The 17,437-nt window shown below is 53.9% G+C and overlaps 5 protein-coding genes across 5 annotated transcripts; 1 reads left to right on the forward strand and 4 right to left on the reverse strand.

Annotated features, from left to right (window-relative positions):
- Positions 1 to 2,121: 2,121 nt before the first annotated feature.
- On the reverse strand, positions 2,122 to 5,432 carry C7974DRAFT_392487 (uncharacterized protein). Its single transcript, XM_046141683.1, has 3 exons — positions 3,960 to 5,432; positions 3,722 to 3,909; positions 2,122 to 3,671 (listed from the first exon to the last, which is right to left on the reverse strand). Exons 1-3 carry the CDS (start codon positions 4,930 to 4,932, stop codon positions 2,238 to 2,240), a joined length of 2,595 nt encoding a protein of 864 aa, XP_045998068.1. The 5' UTR covers positions 4,933 to 5,432; the 3' UTR covers positions 2,122 to 2,237.
- A 727-nt stretch (positions 5,433 to 6,159) lies between these two features.
- Positions 6,160 to 9,395, reverse strand: C7974DRAFT_169076 (extragenic suppressor of kinetochore protein 1). Its single transcript, XM_046136109.1, has 4 exons — positions 9,394 to 9,395; positions 8,475 to 9,288; positions 6,971 to 8,428; positions 6,160 to 6,924 (listed from the first exon to the last, which is right to left on the reverse strand). Exons 2-4 carry the CDS (start codon positions 9,162 to 9,164, stop codon positions 6,205 to 6,207), a joined length of 2,868 nt encoding a protein of 955 aa, XP_045998069.1. The 5' UTR covers positions 9,165 to 9,288; positions 9,394 to 9,395; the 3' UTR covers positions 6,160 to 6,204.
- Positions 9,396 to 9,911: 516 nt separating this feature from the next.
- C7974DRAFT_412309 (charged multivesicular body protein 5) lies at positions 9,912 to 10,601 on the forward strand (the record flags this gene model as incomplete). Its single annotated transcript, XM_046143632.1, has 2 exons — positions 9,912 to 9,977; positions 10,029 to 10,601. 2 exons carry the CDS (start codon positions 9,912 to 9,914, stop codon positions 10,599 to 10,601), a joined length of 639 nt encoding a protein of 212 aa, XP_045998070.1.
- Positions 10,602 to 11,573: 972 nt separating this feature from the next.
- On the reverse strand, positions 11,574 to 14,082 carry C7974DRAFT_169154 (heterokaryon incompatibility protein-domain-containing protein). The gene is made up of 2 exons (XM_046136110.1): positions 11,984 to 14,082; positions 11,574 to 11,924 (listed from the first exon to the last, which is right to left on the reverse strand). Exon 1 carries the CDS (start codon positions 13,880 to 13,882, stop codon positions 12,047 to 12,049), a length of 1,836 nt encoding a protein of 611 aa, XP_045998071.1. The 5' UTR covers positions 13,883 to 14,082; the 3' UTR covers positions 11,574 to 11,924; positions 11,984 to 12,046.
- Positions 14,083 to 15,142: 1,060 nt separating this feature from the next.
- Positions 15,143 to 17,365, reverse strand: C7974DRAFT_169175 (calponin). Its single transcript, XM_046136112.1, has 3 exons — positions 17,094 to 17,365; positions 15,249 to 17,048; positions 15,143 to 15,199 (listed from the first exon to the last, which is right to left on the reverse strand). The coding sequence occupies exons 1-2, from the start codon at positions 17,258 to 17,260 to the stop codon at positions 15,335 to 15,337; spliced, it is 1,881 nt and encodes a 626-aa protein (XP_045998072.1). The 5' UTR covers positions 17,261 to 17,365; the 3' UTR covers positions 15,143 to 15,199; positions 15,249 to 15,334.
- Between the last annotated feature and the right edge of the window lie 72 nt (positions 17,366 to 17,437).

The raw sequence follows: 17,437 nt of genomic DNA on the forward strand, positions 1-17,437 counted from the left end.
ATACCGTCTCCTTCTGAGGCAGGTTGAAGACTGCAGCATGTGTGTAATCGTGAAATTTTCAGATAGTAGCCAAGGATGATTTCAACAGAAATTTATCGAGCTCTTACGTTGTGAAGTTGAAGTGATTTGAATCTCCCGTTGCTTTCCAGAGCATCGTCAGTGTCTCTCAACAGCTCTGGAAAGACATTCATCCCGCTAGTGATTCGACACAAGCGCTACACACCTCATGTTGAAGCACAGCTTGTATTTCGACACTTTCGAGCCTGCCCAAGCAGCATAAGCAGCTTCCAGTGGTGTTTTGGATTGAGAGATGTTCGTCACTGCATGTTCTTTTACGTGCTCATGACAAGACTGGGGTTGTCTTTCAGATGCAGGAGGTATTGTGAATGTGCAGAAAGAAGGGCCAAAGTAGTTACCAGGATACTATAAACCAAATCTAGGTATTGACTCAGGGAAGTAAAATTTCTGCAGTCCGAGCGATGGCATACATGCTGCCAAGTTGTTGGACTCTTTTGACATATATTCATGTCACCAAGGGCTTGATAGCCAGCCTACGCCATTGCGGCGAAGGGATGTGGTTTTTCTAGATCCAGAACCATGAATGTTAAAGGTAGAGCTCGGAGACTGAACATGATGCTTTAAGCAGTCACGTAGAATAGCACACATGCTAGATTTATAGTACAGTTATGAATAAAGGTAGTGTTTTCTTCTAGGAGGAGGAGGAGCTCGTATTGCGGCGGACTGTCGATTATGCATTGATATAGTCTCGAGCGTCTCCGATCATGAGGTGGATATCAGCTGCAACTCGGTTGCCTTTGGCCGACAGAACACAGTCATGAGAAGTGAATCCTCTAGCCATCATAATCAGGAATCCTTTGATGTTGAGGAATCTCACGGGGTAGTTAGACTGTGAATGCACATGTGTAGGGCTCGTTGACTTTCGAAGACTCCCGAGGCTGTGAAGCCGAGCCAAAAACAGATATCTGGTTTGCCGCCAAAGTATTCGATGCACGGTAGAAGACGCCTTTCAGACAGAAGTTTCATACGTTGCCCTTATACTCTCTTTCAGGAGAGTCTCGTCTTAAACAGCAACCTGAATTTTGAGTAGATGAACAGTAACACGAGCGGAGTGTTTTGTAGTTTTCGGGTGCAGACAAGGAGGCGAGTACAGGACATCGAGTCCTGCAATCTCTGATTTTAAGTTCGACTTTGGCATCCCAGAGACACGCTGGAATTTCTCTGCAATCTTCGATCAGTTGTGATAAGCGTGCTGTGTAGAAGCCAGACACCACAAGCACAAAGTGGGTTATTTTATGCGCAGAAGCTTCCAACACTCACTCATGAAATACACGTTTCCTTTATTTTAGACACGTAGTTGTGACCAGCTCTTATTTCAGTCAGTCATGAAAAGCGTGTTGAAGTGTTTTGATTTTCTGCATGTACACAGGTTCTTAGAGCAACACAGAGTATTTGATCTTGAGGATATTTAAAGACAGTCTCATCCATTGCATCGGTGATGAATTTCAGCACTTACGCCGCACATAGACGGCTCCGCATGCGTTTTGAGAATGAGTCTCATATAACCGATGTGAAGTGTTTTCGAGGAAGATGTTTTCAGGTAAAGATTGCGCGTTGATGTACTCGTAGTAACAAAGCCATGGATTAAAGAATGGAAATTCTGGATAAGCAAGTGGCACCATAAATTTTGTGCGCAGCAGCAAAGACGGGGATTGCTTCTATGGTAAGTTCGAGAACGGAAGGAAAGAGAAGACGTAGAAGCAGATTCATCCATTAGGTAGATCATGATTCAGAGGGTGGATGAATTGAATCAGCGGGCTCTCACATGCACGCTTTCCTGCCGACTTTTGTCTTCGACTGTGAACATGTATTTCATTTTTGAGCCACGGATGCTGTTAGACAAAAGTGGAGGTGGTGTGATGAGAGTAGACGTCGATCCATTTCATCGTCGACCTGGTGTACGCGCATTTCCTCCAGGATCTCGCCAAAGATACTTCATTGGCCCTTTTGATAGTGACGTCGGATGCGTTGGAGTTTGTCAGTGCCTATCGAACGTTCCATCTGAGTCTCGACGAGGCACTATGCGGAAGACTAGAGATTGATGTCGCTGGAAGGAGCGCTTATGTCACATACGGTTGCATTCAGTAGAAGACATGTGACACGAAAAGCTAGATGTACCTGACTGACTCGAATAAGACAAGATCTCTACCCGTCCAAGCTCAAACTTCAAGCCTCGGAACTGCTTCTTGCAGCCTTCTCAGCCTCTCCTCATACACCGGCAAGGCCTCCGTCAACTTCTTCCTCGCCTGGCTCTGACCAACACTCAACTGCTGATCATCTGCTAACAGCTCCTCCATAACCTTTACAAAGTTCAGCAGCTCCGCCTTTACCTCGTTCAGGAACCAGCGTAACACCGGTTTCAGCCTGGCCTCCAAATCTGCCACCACTGCATCCTCGTAACGATCCACGATAGTGCCACCGTTCCACCCATTTGACACCAAGTAGCGGTTGAGCGCTGCCACCTGCCGTGAGTACTTGCCGGTGCCGGTTTTCCTTGAGACTTTGTCATAGATCGGTGCCATGAGTGAGGCGACGAGGCAGCCAATGTCTTCCTCGGTCGTAGCAAAGCGATGGGTGGCGCGCACAACGCGGTGGAGCTGGAACTCGAATGAGCCCGATCTGATGAATATGGCGTGCTCGAGCTTACGCCACTCGCGATGGAAACTGGCTTTGAAAGGCGTCTGTTCGGATGACTTCTCGAGAGCAGTGAAGACGTCGTTCATGCAGTCGTCGATCCTGCTCGACATCACCTTCCACCCGGAAGCGAATCGCACGGAGGTATTTTGGACGAAGGCTGCGATGGCTGGATCCATACTCTCCTGTATGGTCTGATTCCAGTTGATGCGCAGGCCTATCAGTGCGCGTGCTCGGCTGTTGGCGATGAGACCATTCTCACGCAAGGCTTTGCTGAAGGAAGCCACGAGCACTGGGCCATGGACAGTTTGCTGCCACCCAGCAATGGCGTCACTGACTAAATCTAGCTGCTTCTCTGCGTCTGGCTGGTAAGGCCAGACCCGGAGCGATGGGAGCAGCTCCGTATTGGCCAGATGCGTAAGGTCCGTATGCAGCATTGGAATCTGTTCCTTCGCGAGTTGCTCGCAAAACTCCGAGTAGCCGTTCTCGTCTTCGAATTTCTCTAATACTCGAGTGCCACTGTCAGCAATCTCCGCCATGATAAGATGGATGTGGTTCCAGAGATGCTCGTAGTTGCGGGTGCTGGTCAGGCTGAGCAGATACCGCTTCAAATCTGGGACGCGTGTATTGGCCACGCTCATGACTGGTGCGCGTAATCGTGTTGGATCCAACCATTCAAGATATTGCGCAGCAGATATAGCAAATACAGCGACATTGTTAGGTGTATCAGGATCAAGTGCGGCGTACTTCGTGACGATGTGGTTGCGCAAATTGTCCGCTCGCTCGCGAATCATGGCATTCAACGCCAGATCCTGCAGGTACGTGAGATATGCCCGCTTGATCTCGGCATCCTCGATACTTTCGGCTTCGGCTCTAAAAGCTCTAATAGTAGTATATGGTTCGCTCATGGAGTCACGCATGCGATCGTTTGCGTCTTGGACACCGCTCATAAAGATGGTCTTTGTCATATTAGCGTCCATGCAGAAGCGGCCATCAGGAATGCGCATACATCGATCTTGTTATACACCACAATTGTATTGTTGAAGCCATGTGCCCGGATGGACTGTCTGATCAGTGCGTCGAGGTCGGCGTCCTCCAAGCCGCGCTCAGGTCGATCGCATATGATCATTTCGACATCGACGTCTCTGCGAATGGCGTTTGCTCTCGCGATGCGATCTTGATTGATATCACGGAGACCTTTTCGCGGTATTAACACACTGGTACCTTTTACAGACCGTACCTCTTACCTGGCAAATCGATAAAAGTCAAGCCTGCTCTCAAAAGAGCAGTACCTGTCTTGATGACAAAAAAGTCGACGAACGGTGCCAAGCCGTCTGCTAAGTTCCGAATTTGATCGATATTGTCGTCTTCAACCTGAAGGTAGGAGATTGTGCGGTTCCTCGAGGCACCTAAGAACGAAATGCGCTGTTCAATAGCATCAACACAGTTACGGAGTAGGTCACCCTTATCAATCATATCTGCTACTAGAAACGATTCAAGGGCAATAGCTGCCTCAACGTTGTCTCCTGTGTTGAAGGCGACCTCGAAGAACTCTTTCGCGGTTGACGCATAACGAAGGCTGTCGTCATCTGTCGAATCTTTATCCGGACTGAAGTGGAAGTCGTGGTACCGCTTGATATGATTCCCGGTCATGGTAGCTAGTGTGGCTGCATCAAAAAGTAGGATATCAACATCGCTGCTGGTTGCTGTATCGCGCGCGTCCGGTTGGAGTACGATTTTGGTAGGGTAGAGCGTGCAGGAGCGTCCTTCTGCGGAGCTCTTAGTGATGCTTGGACGGTTGAACAGTGCCTTGTACAAGAAACTCTTCCCTACACCTGCTGGGCCGACTGTTGTGACAACCAAAGGCTTAGGTGCGCCTATCTCCCGTCCTTTCTGTGTTACCTCCCGCTGGTTTGCCATCTCTGCGTCGTCGTCTTCGAAGCCTTGCAGGGCAATCCAGAGATCTCGTAGTGCTGCATCGATGTCGCTGTGAAGCGTGGGAATGTTGAGTTGGAACTGAGGATGGTCCGGCAAGGGCTCTTGCGAGGGGTCGTGGACCTCATCGTCGCCAGCATCTCCTGTACTGGAGTGGAACCGGTCGGCTTGAAAAGCTTGCGGAGACATTACTGTAGCATCTTCGTCATACGATGTTATTGTAGAGACTGGTACTGGTGGAGACTCTTCTGGCACAAAGAGACTATCTGACTGGTCGTCACCCATGTTGACTTTGCGCGGGCGGCTGGATCTTAGTTTGTCGCCGCAGACGGGAATCGATACTGTCCAGTCGTTGAGTGTGTTCGATCAACAGTTGGTCTGTAGGTTGAGAAAGCGCGCAGACTTTGATAAGGTAAAGGTATGTCGCGCAAGTCGACAAGCGTACGTATCGGCTATTGTTTTCTTGAAATAGGCGGCAGTGTAGCACTAGTAGCGGTGACCTTTGATTGAAGTGAAGGAACCGACAACGCGACCTCGACCCCACGTGGTACGAGGACATCGTAGATCGGCGTGCTAGAATGCTGGCTCTAGGCATGCGAAGGTAATAGAGAGCCGTACGACTTCCACTGCTGCTAGTTGTTGGTCTTATCTTATAAGCAAGTACGAGAGTTGTTTTGCGGACAAACTCTTGGGTGTGATCGCATGTAGGTTCTACGACACGTCATAGCCATGATTTGTTCAGGTGCAGCATGGAGAACTTACTGCGCGATACATCACTCAACGACCACGCCCACTGAAGAACGTAACTCGTATCGCATTTCAGTCATCGTATCCTACCGAGGTATCTCTTGTCTATGCGCCACTACCAATACACCGCCAAAACTAACACGAGTCTAAACCACAATCACGTTGTCGCTGTCATCTCTCTTCTGGGAAGCGCTCGGTTCCCCCTTCCGCTCCTTTGCTGGGTTTGGGCTGCCCTCCACATCAAGTCTGCCAACAATCTCATCCTCAATACTCCCCAAACTGCCATCATCCGAGTCGCTCTCAATATCCTCAAACATTTTTGCGAAACGCTGATGCCCTTCCCGCTCTTCCTGTTCCTGAGTCTTCTCGCCGTGGTCATCGTCATCGCCATCATCGTTGGTCTTTCCCTTGAGCTCGGCCTTACGTTGCGCAAGACGGAGAGCGAATTGTCGGCGCGCACGTGAAGGTGGTATCTGCAGCGGTGGGGGAATCTTGGCCTTGGCAACACTGTTAGCGATGCTCAATGAGGTAACAACGAGCTGATGAGCGAGACGTAAGAACGACAGAGAATGAAGATGACGTTGAGGAATGTCACAAAGGAAACGCCTGCGAGACGGATATTGCTACAGGATTCATACACCCGGTCAGGGTAGTATGTACAAAAATGATAGATGTTCCAACACCCAGCATGCAAATGCCTCGTAGCTCATACTCAATAGCGCGTGAGATAGACAGGAATAGAAAAGAAACGCACCAAGCGCGCAAACAAGATCGTGGTGTTGGCTCGGGTAGGGTTCGGATGAGACGGAATTATCGGTAGTCCATATCAGCATCGTCAAATGAGACTTCACCCACTTGTTCGGAATCGTCAACAGGTCCCTGTCGTTCCCTGTTGCCGTCGTCGTCTTCCATGTCTTCATCCTCTTCGTCACTCGAGTTAGTGAAGCCGCTGAGCAGGGAGCCACCGCTGAAGGTGTATCCCCCACCCCCGGTGTCGCCTTGTTGAGCCAGGTCCATGCTGTCGAGCCCGACAGCGCCATTATTGCCAGCGGTAGCATTGGAGAGACCGCCGTCTCCACTAAAGCCAGACGCGGCATTCACGGCGTTGAGTACGGCTTGTCTGGGGCCCACACTCATATCAGGTCGCACACCACCAAGAATTGCGTTGTCCCTCTCACGAGTGTCTGAAAGAACGTGTTCGACGTAGTATATCCACTCCTCACTGTGGACCTTCTCGACGACCGCTTGGGAAAGTATCTCCGTCGGATGTCTTTCTGTGAACTTGAGTACCTCTTCTGCGATCAGGGTAAGGTGACCCATGTAGCCCAGCCTCATGTGGGTCTCTTGCTGAGCCTTGTCGCTCGCTTGCTGACCTTCGATGATACGTTCGGTGATTCGACCTGTCTGGAAGAGGTCAATTGCTAGCGATCGGTTGTAGCCATGCTCCATCTGGCCGTTGAATACTTGCTGCACAACATCGTACACAACATTGTGGAGAAAATTGTTCCATGGGAAACGAAAGAAGAAGTCCTATTTGGGTTAGATAGCGCAATGGCACGTAAAGTTGAAGACTTGCGAGAATTGTCGGTACGACCTTGTTTTCAACAAAAGTCATCTTCAGGAGGTCGCCGACAACAGGGGTGTCATCGATGTCGACCACATACTGATCAGCCTGATTCTCGCCTCCGCCAAACAACACTGAACGAACGCTAGATGCGTCATCAATGGGAGTTGCCTCTGCAGTATCTTCTGGTGCAGCTGCTGTGAATTTGGTGGTATCGACCTTGGTAGCCTCCGTGTTGCTCTCGCGGTTCTTACCTGCAAACAGCGGCGCAGGCTTATCAGCATCATACGGTGAGAGTGGCTCGGGTTCCTCTGTTTGGTTCAGTTGTTGTGTCAGAAGAGAGGGAGTTGGCTTTGGGCCGGCCTCCTCTTTGGTCTCTACGACGGCCTCTTCCCTGTCCCCCATGACAGTGTCGTTGTCGAGGTCGAGGCCTCCGACCTTGGACGTCAAACCTGCCGAAGTTGGTGATTCGGCATCGTCAGCGGCTTTAGCAGGAGTAGTCGCAGCGGGTGACGCTGCGTCCTTGGGGGGCGTCAGTGGCTCGTCCACGAAATCGCCGTCACCTTCGCCCGACTTCTCGGCGGGTGACTCTTTTGGGTCGGTCTTGGGCGAGCGCTCCAAAGGCTCGCCGATCTGCTCCTTCTCCGTGGCTTCGATTGTGGCTACTGCGACTTCCGGCGCAGTCACCTTCTCGAAATCATCTTCCGAGTTGTTCTGCACCTGCAGTGGTTTGATCTCTTCAGGCGAATCTACAGAGGGTGCGCGCGCGTGGTGGAAGCCTTGGCTGTCGACACTGGTGGAGAAGTCGCCAAGGTTGGCGGAGTTGCCCGACGTCAACTTGCCCTCGGCCTTTAGACGTTCGCGCTCAGCATCTCGTCTCTTGACTTCAGCCTCGCTTCCGCGCTCGTTGAGAAGCGCCATGTTACTGCAATGCAGCAGCTCGGCCATGAGTTCGCAAGTCTTGAATCGGTCAAACCCTAATGGCTCGATCTTCTCTCCAAATGCCGTCTTTAACTCTCGCTTCTTCATCGCTGTAGACCCATCGTTCTGAACGACAACTCTGCTGGAGCTGTGCACCAGTTCCATGAATTGCGGAATGTTGTTTGCGAACTGGCGTAGCAGCGTACCCAGGTAAATGGGATCCGAGTTCTTAGGTACGGGCCCAATCTGATTCTCCAAATCGTAGTCGGAGTTGTTCTTGCGGATAACCTCAATAATTATTCCCACGCCCACCGTCAACGGGTTGCCACCACGTAGCATATACTCAATCAATTGCTTGAGACAAGCCTCAGACACGAGCTGACGCGTCAGCTCATTGGGCCCTATGACCGATTGATCCTGGGTGGTTGCGTTGGCCGATATTGTTATGATTGCTTTCAAGAAGTCGCCGGCCGATGTCTGTGTCGATGTAGAATGGTCGGGTCCCAGGAACGCGATTAACCGGGGTACGAGGTCTTGCTGTTGTAACCACTTGGGTTGTCAGACTCAGAGGGTGACTGCCGTAGGGTAAACTTACATCTACAATACCCTGTCCGCCCTCGCTCTTCTCAAGACTGATGATCTTGAGGAGCAGGTCCATGATGACCGGACAGTCGACGTGCTGGAGCATATCTGTTACAACGTTGTCAAGAGACTTGAAGAAATCCAGCATCTCCTCCATCTTGCGGTCCAGCAGCGATTCGTTGACCTTGGTGAAGTAGCCAGCCTGCACCGGGTCGAGTGGCGCAGGCTGCTTGATGTACGCCCAGAATTGTTTCAACGAATCCTGGTTCTCCAACACGGCCTCGGATATCGACCAGACTTCTGACGAGAGGATCTCGCAAGAGACATATGCGTACTTCATTCGCTGGCGTTCCTCTTTGGTCTCCTCTCCATCGCCGGCATCTGACTTTGCCGTCGAGGTCGAGCGCGCGCGCCCTGCGACCTTTTCGAAGAAGCTCTGACGGCTGGGACTACCAACCTCGCCGAGAGTCTCGCCAGACGTCGCCTCGCCCTCCGGTTCGGAGGACTTGGGAGCAGTGACATAGCGCAGCAGGCGCTCGAGGACATTCTCGTCGCGCAGGTACTCGATAAGCTTTGAGTTCTGCTGCTTCAGCTCCTGTATCAGGTCCGACTCGTCCAGCAGCTCCTCGACGGTGACATCAGGCTTGTCAAGGATGCTGTCCAGCGACGACAGCTGCGCGTAGCCGCCGAAGCGCCAGAACATGGTGCTGTTGTGGTGGTGCTAGCGAAGGCGGGGCAGCGAGTCGAGGGAGTGAGACTCCAACGCAGCAAGAGATTTAGCGGGGCACTGCACTGAGCGGTGATGGCTCATGGGAGGAACGGCGGGGCTGCACAATGGGCCTGTTAGCGGATAGCACTGCGTCAGACAGGACGCGCGTGGAGTGGTCGGGCTCGAGGCTGGAGCTTAGGCGCACGAGCGCAGAGACACATACCTGCGGGGGAAGGGAATAGACGAGCAAAGCCAGGCACAACACAGATTGAACACCGGTCCATGCACGGGAACGACGGTATCGTAGCTTCGTTACAGATTACAGACAGTGGGTGGAGGTGAATGGACCCTTCATTCCCGGCGGCACGACGTGCTTGTTGGTGTTGTGGGGACCAGCGGTTCACAAGCGTGGCGCAGATCGGGGAGGTGCAGCAGCGCGGCTGGATTTGCCAGATGATGCAGTAGTTTCAGGGGCACGATCAGATGGCCCGTAGATGGGTCAGCAGGCAGTATCATTCACAAGTCATGGCTTTCAGTTCGCATGTGTTGTCGAACCAGAGTCGATGGTTTACGATGCTTCCACGTGACCGATGACGCCGGTCGCCGCGTTTCGAGGAAGCTCCAGCCACCGGTGGTTCGCGACTGCCTTACGCTTCAACCCCGCCAAACATCCAGACGCCTCCACTAGACAGACACAACTCTGCATATCTGACACAACCCGCGTAATCGCACGTATCCGCCATGAACCGCCTGTTCGGAGCAAAGAGCACGGCGCCCAAGCCGACCCTCAACAGCGCCATATCAAACGTAGGCCCACCACAACAACGCACCATGCGCGCCCCACATTAACCTTGCCAGGTCGACACACGGATAGAGAGCCTCGATGTCAAGCTCGCGAAGCTCAACGCTGAGCTGTCCGCCTACCAGCAGAAGCTCGGCAAGATGCGCGACGGCCCGGGGAAGACGGCTATCAAGCAGAAGGCGCTGAAGGTGCTCCAGCAGCGCAAGATGTACGAGTCGCAGCGAGACCAGCTGCAGGCGCAATCGTGGAATATGGAGCAGGCCGGCATGATGCAGGACAATCTCAAAAACACCATGACCACCATCGACGCCATGAAGACCACGACCAAGGAGCTGCGCAAGCAGTACGGCAAGGTCAACATCGACAAAATCGAGAAGCTGCAGGATGAGATGGCTGATCTGATGGATATGGGAAACGATATCCAGGACGCCATAAGCCGCAGCTACGATGTGCCGGAGGACGTTGACGAGTCCGAGCTGGACGCCGAACTCGAGGCGCTCGGGGATGAGGTCGACTTCGAGGGCATTGGCGAGTCGTCGAGCGTACCTGGATTCCTGACCGAGGAGACGGGACCACCGACGTTTATCGACGAGGCCCCGGAGCCAAAGGTGAAGGAGGCTGCGGGTTGAAGAGGCAGTATGCATTGCTCTACACGCACTTCCTCGCACAGAACCACGCTGCGCCGCGAGCAGTCAAGCGCAGGCACGATGAACCACGCTGGGGAGTGCCTACATGCGCTGCAGGACCGCGTTGTTGGAATGGTGAAGGCTATGGTCATCTATCCCGCGCACAGCCGGATCCTCAGTAATGCCCCATATGGCGATGCCGCGCCTTGCACAGTGTCGACAGCGACTGCAGCATCGGTTCAGCCAATACATGATGATTCTCACGTCCAACCTGCGCCGTGCTTTGACTGCAGACCAGAAGCTCTGATCTGTTGTGGCGTCACTAATGTTTAACGAACCGCCCAGCGGGGTGTGCTCATACGCAACAGCTGGCCAAGATTCGAAGTCATCTCCACGTTACAATGTTTATTCTCTTCATCACAGCTACATCAGGCTATTGTTGCATTACGACATGATGTCTGCGCGGATCAGCAGCGTGTTCCCAGAAGCTGTGTGCACCAGTCTAGTTGTCATTCTTTCTTCAATGCGAACTATCGTCGTGCCGTGTGCAGCCGGGATGTAGTCGACTCCGCCAGCGGGCTGCGCTTTTCCTATCCCTGAAGTCTGACCCTAACATCGCCGCAATAAATCTCATCCTCTTCGAAAGGCCGCGCCAGCTGCCGATTTCGCATACATGGCGTCCAACAGGTCCAGCAGTTGCGGTTCTGTGTATCCTGCAAAGGGATCTTCGTCTACATACTGGAAGAACAATTCCTCTTGCTCTTCGGGGTCGTCCCACTGTCCTAATAGGATCTGATCCAGCTCCTCTGCAGTTTAAGGTTGGGTTGGTGATAACGCAGAATCGAAGCCGCGGCGAACGACGAAATATTCAAGTATCTTTGCGCGAACGGCCAGATCAAGACACCAAGGTTGAAACTTGCGAAGCCTTTGGCGAAGTCACATCCGATTCAATATTGGCAGGATTTGGACCTACCGACGGGTGACCATGATACTGCTCCCGTCGCATCGTCGAGGGCCCAGGTTCTTCGTCACGGCTCATGTGCTCTCATGGACTGCGGTGCTCCGCTGAGTGTCACGGGGCGACTTGAGCCGCTCCACCTCTGTTCCTACGCGCGCTGCCACGACATGAACTACTATGTGTCAAGAGTAGCTTCTCTGCGTAAGACTAAGATGCTGAATAGGGTATCGTGAATGTAAGAGATATGCATAGCAGATTGAATCGAATAGCTATACGTTGACTACCACGGAAAGCCTTGGGGGTAGGAGAGCAACTGTCTTCACTCGCCCCTCGCACCAGGCACGTACAATTAGCCCGTCCTCTCCTACCTAGACTCGCCCCTATCAGCGATCATGCGTCTCATGGTGGGGAAGTCTCGGTCGCGTACAGCTTGGATAACCACATCCCGAAATGGTTGTGCATTCACACATTGGCCGTCACGGAAAAGTTGTTACTTCGATACTTCCTCGGATTTTCCCCAACTCAGACGAACCAATCCACTACTTGGCCCGGGGTGGCACACAGATCCATTGAGGGATACTATCGGAGGTAGCCTAAATAACGGCACGCGCACGGTGGCAGCGTTCCTTGTGCCCGCCCTGGGCATACAGTACATCCGTTTCTCGGCTGGAGTCCAACCGGATATATCAAGCCTCAGATTTGCACTTTTGCATTGCGACTGAGAAATGTAGTCTACCGATTTCAGGGGGTAGTCTTCAGAAGAAGAGATCTTGATGTTAAACTCGATCCAGGGGTCGTCTGGTATACGTTGTGGTGTCAAATGGCCTCCCAAGGTCTTCTCAGAGAGTGCGTCAGCTACCACAGCAGCTGTACAGATACAGACTCTGCTCCTTTTGGAGGATAGTATTGTGTACGCCAAGTGACTCAACGGAACGTTGTAGTCGACCGCGATCGAAGACTGCTCTTTTGGGCAGAGGGAAAGCAGGGAGAAAACGCGGTCTCGTGGATCTCTGCATAGTTTGTCCTGAAAACGACACAGAGCCTCTAGCAAGTTCAATGCTGTAGGGCTCTTGAGCTTGCTGCTATGGTACTGCTGATAGTGTAGGGAATCCCATGCAAAACCTAGACCGTAGAGACAGTTCCTCATGCGCCGAAGATACATCATATCCAAAGGATACGTATATATCCATATCATGAGTCTGCTCGCTTGGAAAAATTCTTGCACTACCCATGCTCGTTGCCAGTAGGGATTCTGGAAGATAAACCGAAAAAGATACACGCCGTACTCCCAGTCGCTGTCTAGAAAAGGGCCCCCATCTCTTTTTGGAATAGCCCGAGTCCAGTGGTAGACAAACTTTTCGAGGCGCGATTGGTATTCACCGACTCCTGGTAGGTCCTGCAGCATGCCATCGTCTGAGTCAAATGATGGCGCGACACCGAGCCAAACTTGGACGGACTGGGCACGTGAGTATATCTTACCCATTTGCTTGACTTGATGATTTTTTTCACTGTTGTTTTGCTGATCAATACATATAGCGTCTATCCAGAACGGAACTGACAAGTTAAACTGTTTCAGATCCCAATTGGTCCTTGCGGCATTATGTCGTGCCATTCGAAGAAACTCAAAAAGGTTCTGCGTGATACGAAAGGGTTGTCCGTTGATATATATAAATCGTGTGTTCGGATCTTTTGGTCGTTCGGGGGCCTCCTGAATGGGAATCTCCCAGACGTATGACAGACACACATAGGTTCTGCTCAAAGACGCATGCGACATTGTGCATTGAATCAACCCGTCGGGCGATAAGTTTGGAAGTAGGTGCACAAGACGAATCGAAGCTTGCGTCTGATCCAGGGGGCAGTGACGGAAGGATTTGACCGGATACTGTCTGAAGTACCCCAAACTTGCTTCCAAAGTTGGTACTTTTCCTGCAACACGATATTCTGCATCTGCGGATGCCTGATAAGCTTCCGCCCATCCCTGTGCTTCTTCTTCAAGCTTGGGATCATCTGTATCTTGTCGAAGGCGGTCCGCTGGACACTTGTTGTTCTCACTGGCCCCATGTACCCTCTCTTGCTGCTTGGCCTGTTCATGGATGGCTGATTCGATGCTGCCCAAATTTTCGTTCTGCGAATCGGCTTCTGCATCCTCTATGTCATCGAAGCGGCTGTCCCAGCCTTTACGTGCAGGAATAGAAAGAGCAGCAACCGTTGTGCATAATGTGAGCGATGCAGCCTTGACAGACTGGGATGGCGATTGGGGTGGGGATGAGGCCCTAGGCAGCTCTTTCTCGCCCCATTCAAATCTGAAAAATTCGGCCAGTAGCATCGTAGCTGCAAATCGTCAAAAGACACTTTTAGAAGTGATAGAAATGAGTAAGAGTGTAAGCCCTCAACATGTGAAAGACATGAACGGCTCACTGTTTACTATGCACATGCTACCTGGGTACTCGGCTGAGAACCGGGCGGCTATAGATCGAGCTATCCTATCAGTTTTCTTAGCTAGTAATCACAGCGCATAAACAAGGCAACCTTTGCCACGTATACTATGAGTCCGATTGAAGCACAGCCTACCTAGGTACTTTACTAGGACCTCATGATCAACAAGATTTGGCGCATGGATGAGTAGGATATAGTTAAGATTCATAGCAAGGAGACACCAAGGGGGTGCAGTAATTCGTGAGGCACGGATTAGATGAGGTAATCAGCCTACAAAGGACTCCAAGACAGCAGGGTAGGTATTACAACCTAAAATTTGAGATAGTGGTAGGGAAGATCTTTCGCTACCTCATTTGTGTAGGAATTCTAACAAAATAGTGTTCTGTGATAATTGCTGTCGCTGTTGCTTGTAGGCTGATTACCTCATCTAATCCGTGCCTCACGAATTACTGCACCCAATATTCATCGTATTGTGCGAAGAGAGTGGTTGATTACACGGTAGTGCAGTAGCGCTGATGCCAACGCATAAATGTAGATGCTTTGAGCATTGATGAGGCATGGCTAGCGCTTGGACAGTCTCTTGGGATATGGTCAATTCATTCCGTTCAACTTTCACATACGACCATAGGACGTTGAAAACAAGGCTTCCCGTTCGCTCAGCCCTATTTAAGCAACGTACCGGCGGATTAGTACTCAGGTGGGTGACCACTGGGGAATCCCCGCTGTTGTATGTCAGAATCTCTTTTTTGCTGTTTTTGCTGATCATTCTGGACCGGGGTAGGGGTGGAGTGATATTCTCCAGGGGGTTGTGTGGATGTCTGGCCGGGACTAGTGTGTTTTTGTTACTTTCCCGTCGTGTGTTGCTTTTGTTTTGTATTTTGTATTTCGCTGTTGGGTGTGAGATGCCTTTCTTTCTTGCACTTGTTGTGCTTCTGTGGTTGTGTGGTGGCGGAGATGTGTACCGGCACTTTCCTTGCCACGGGTGGTGCCTGCCTCTGATCAGTTAGCTACGCCACATCTCGATACGGCTTTAACGCTGAGAGTTGATTGGTATTGTTGTGTGTGCCCGATTTTTTTTCACTGCTCCTACTACAACCAGGGGTATAGAGGGTAGGACTCTGTGAGGACTCCCCGTGTGTTGTGAGTTGGTTGCTGGCACGTTGGTTCTGCAACGCACAGCACCGTCGACCGTTCGCAGTGGGTGAAACTAAGTAGTATTATCGCTATGCGTAAATGATATATCCTCCCACACCTACCTCGTTTTCGCAAAGTCTACCGCCAATCCGCCAACCGTCTGCAACAACTGCACCTCCCAATACTCTCTCTCTTAGTAAAAGCACGTCTACCGTGGCCCAAACGGCCGCGGCCCCAGAATCTGCCTCTTGCCTCCGAAGCTGATACCGCCCCTGTTCTGCGAATCGCCACCCATGTACCCGTACTGATTAACATCCCAGCTCTGCCCTTCCTTGGGCCCTGCCGTGGGGTCGACGGCTGCTTCGGCGATCTCGCGCTGGGCGGTCTCCCACTCGCGCTGGCGCTCGCGCTCGCGCTCCATTTCGCGCTCGAGGAGCGACTTGCTGGCCCAGCCGGCATCTTTGGTGGACTGTTGGCGGGCGGCGCGGCGGGCGTCTTCGGCGCGCTGCTCGTTGGTGCTGGTGGACTCCTGCGGGGTGAAGGTGGTGGGTTTGGCGGGCACAGGGGCCGGATTCGAGGAGAGAAAGCGGTCGGTTCTGCTGGGGGGAGGTTGCGAAGCTTTCATATAGGCGGCGGGGTCGGGGAGCGGGCGCGAGGAGGTGGATGACGTAGATGAGGAGAAGGTTTCGGGGAGCGGGCGGGCAGGCTCGCGATGGTTGGCTTCCCAGGCGTCGCGCAGATAGGCGCGGTCGTCAGCCTGAGCCCACGAGACATTGCTCTCCTGCGGTGAGGGCGCGCGCGGCGGGGGTTCTGGACGGCTGCGCGACTTGGAGCGGGTACGCTGCTTGCGGTTCTCACGCTCGGCCTGGTACTGGCGCTCGCGCTCCTTGGCCTCCTCGAGTTGGCGCTCGAGCTCGACAATGCGGTCACTGTGGTCGTCGGCCTGGCTGCTCGGGCGGCTGCGCTGCTCAGCCTGGTACTGCGACAGGAACTGACCACGTAGGCGGGCATCGCTGCCGGCGCGCTTGCGACGTGCCTCCTGCTCGGCGGCGGCTTGGGCTTCGCGCTCCTCCTTTTGGCGTGCCTCTTCCTGCGACTTCCACTGGCGCTCCTGCTCCTCCCAGCTGCGCTTCTGCTCCTCGAGACGGCGCTCCTTGGCCTCGCGCTGCTTGCGCGACTCCTCCTCCCACAGCCGCTCCTCCTCAGCGCGCTGGCGCTCTTCCTCGGCCTCGCGCTCGACGCGGCGGTGCGTCTCGGCCTCCTCGGCGGCCACGCGCAGCCGCTCCTCCTCCTCGGCCTTGGCCTTGCGCTGGCGCTCTTTCTCGGCCATGTTAGGGACGTGGGGCCCGGCGGTGGTGATCTGGCGGCGGGCGCCAAAGGCAATGCCCTGGTTGCCCTGGCTCGCGCCGCCCATGTAGCCGTACTGGTGGATGTTCCAGGCCGGCGAGGTCACGCCCTGGTCGGCCTTCTTGCTCCAGCTGGTGACGCCGGCGGGCGGCGAGGCGGGCGTGCCAGTCGAGGTGCGCGAGGCAGTGCTGCCGCCGGTGCGGGCGGGGCTCAGCGGCGGCGGGCGGGCGTGCGGCGGCTTCAGCGGGTTGAAGGTCGACGAGCCAACGCTGCGGCTAAAGTCGGGGCGGGCGGGCGTCGTCGGGCTGCCGGCGGCGCGCTTGGGGCCGATGCTGGTGGCGAAGGCGGCGGGATTGAGGCGGTGGGCGGCGCGTGAGAAGGCGGCCAGGCACTGCAGGACCTGGGCCGGGTCTTTGCTCTCGTAGAGGTCGACGGTCAGGAAGCGGTCGTGCGACGGCAGCGAGAGCGGCGGCAGCTCGCAGGCCTTGAGGAAGTGGGCAATGTTCTCCATCTGGATGAAGGGCATGGCCGACCGCTTGAAGCGGACGGGCGCGGGCAGCGCCAGGTTGGCCAGCCTGCCGGTCAGCGGGGCTCTGGGCGGAGGGCTCATGGTCGCCTACCTGCACAGCGCCGTCCCGTCCTTCAGCGCGTCCAACAGGTCGCCCGCCGGCAGCGGCTCGCCCAGCGCGGCCTCAATCCATGCGCGCAGCTCGGCGGCCGCCTGCGGGGTGTAGCGGCCCAGGCGGAGGCTCTTCATGTCCTGGTCGAGGCTGGTGACGGACGCCATGGTGGTGAGTCGCGGGCTTCGCGGTGTCAGGCGTCGCGGTGTAGGTCTTCGCGGTGTCGCGGGCTGTCCGCTGTGGTGCCCAGAGTCGGGCTGCCGTCAGTCTCCTGTGAGCCTCCCTGCCCGCAGTGGGGTCCGCCAGCCCCTGCCGCGTGTGGCGGGCGACAACGCAACGTCATG

Source organism: Boeremia exigua (assembly GCF_020726555.1).
Source record: "Boeremia exigua strain MPI-SDFR-AT-0100 chromosome Unknown C7974scaffold_5, whole genome shotgun sequence".
Classification (NCBI taxonomy): domain Eukaryota; kingdom Fungi; phylum Ascomycota; class Dothideomycetes; order Pleosporales; family Didymellaceae; genus Boeremia; species Boeremia exigua.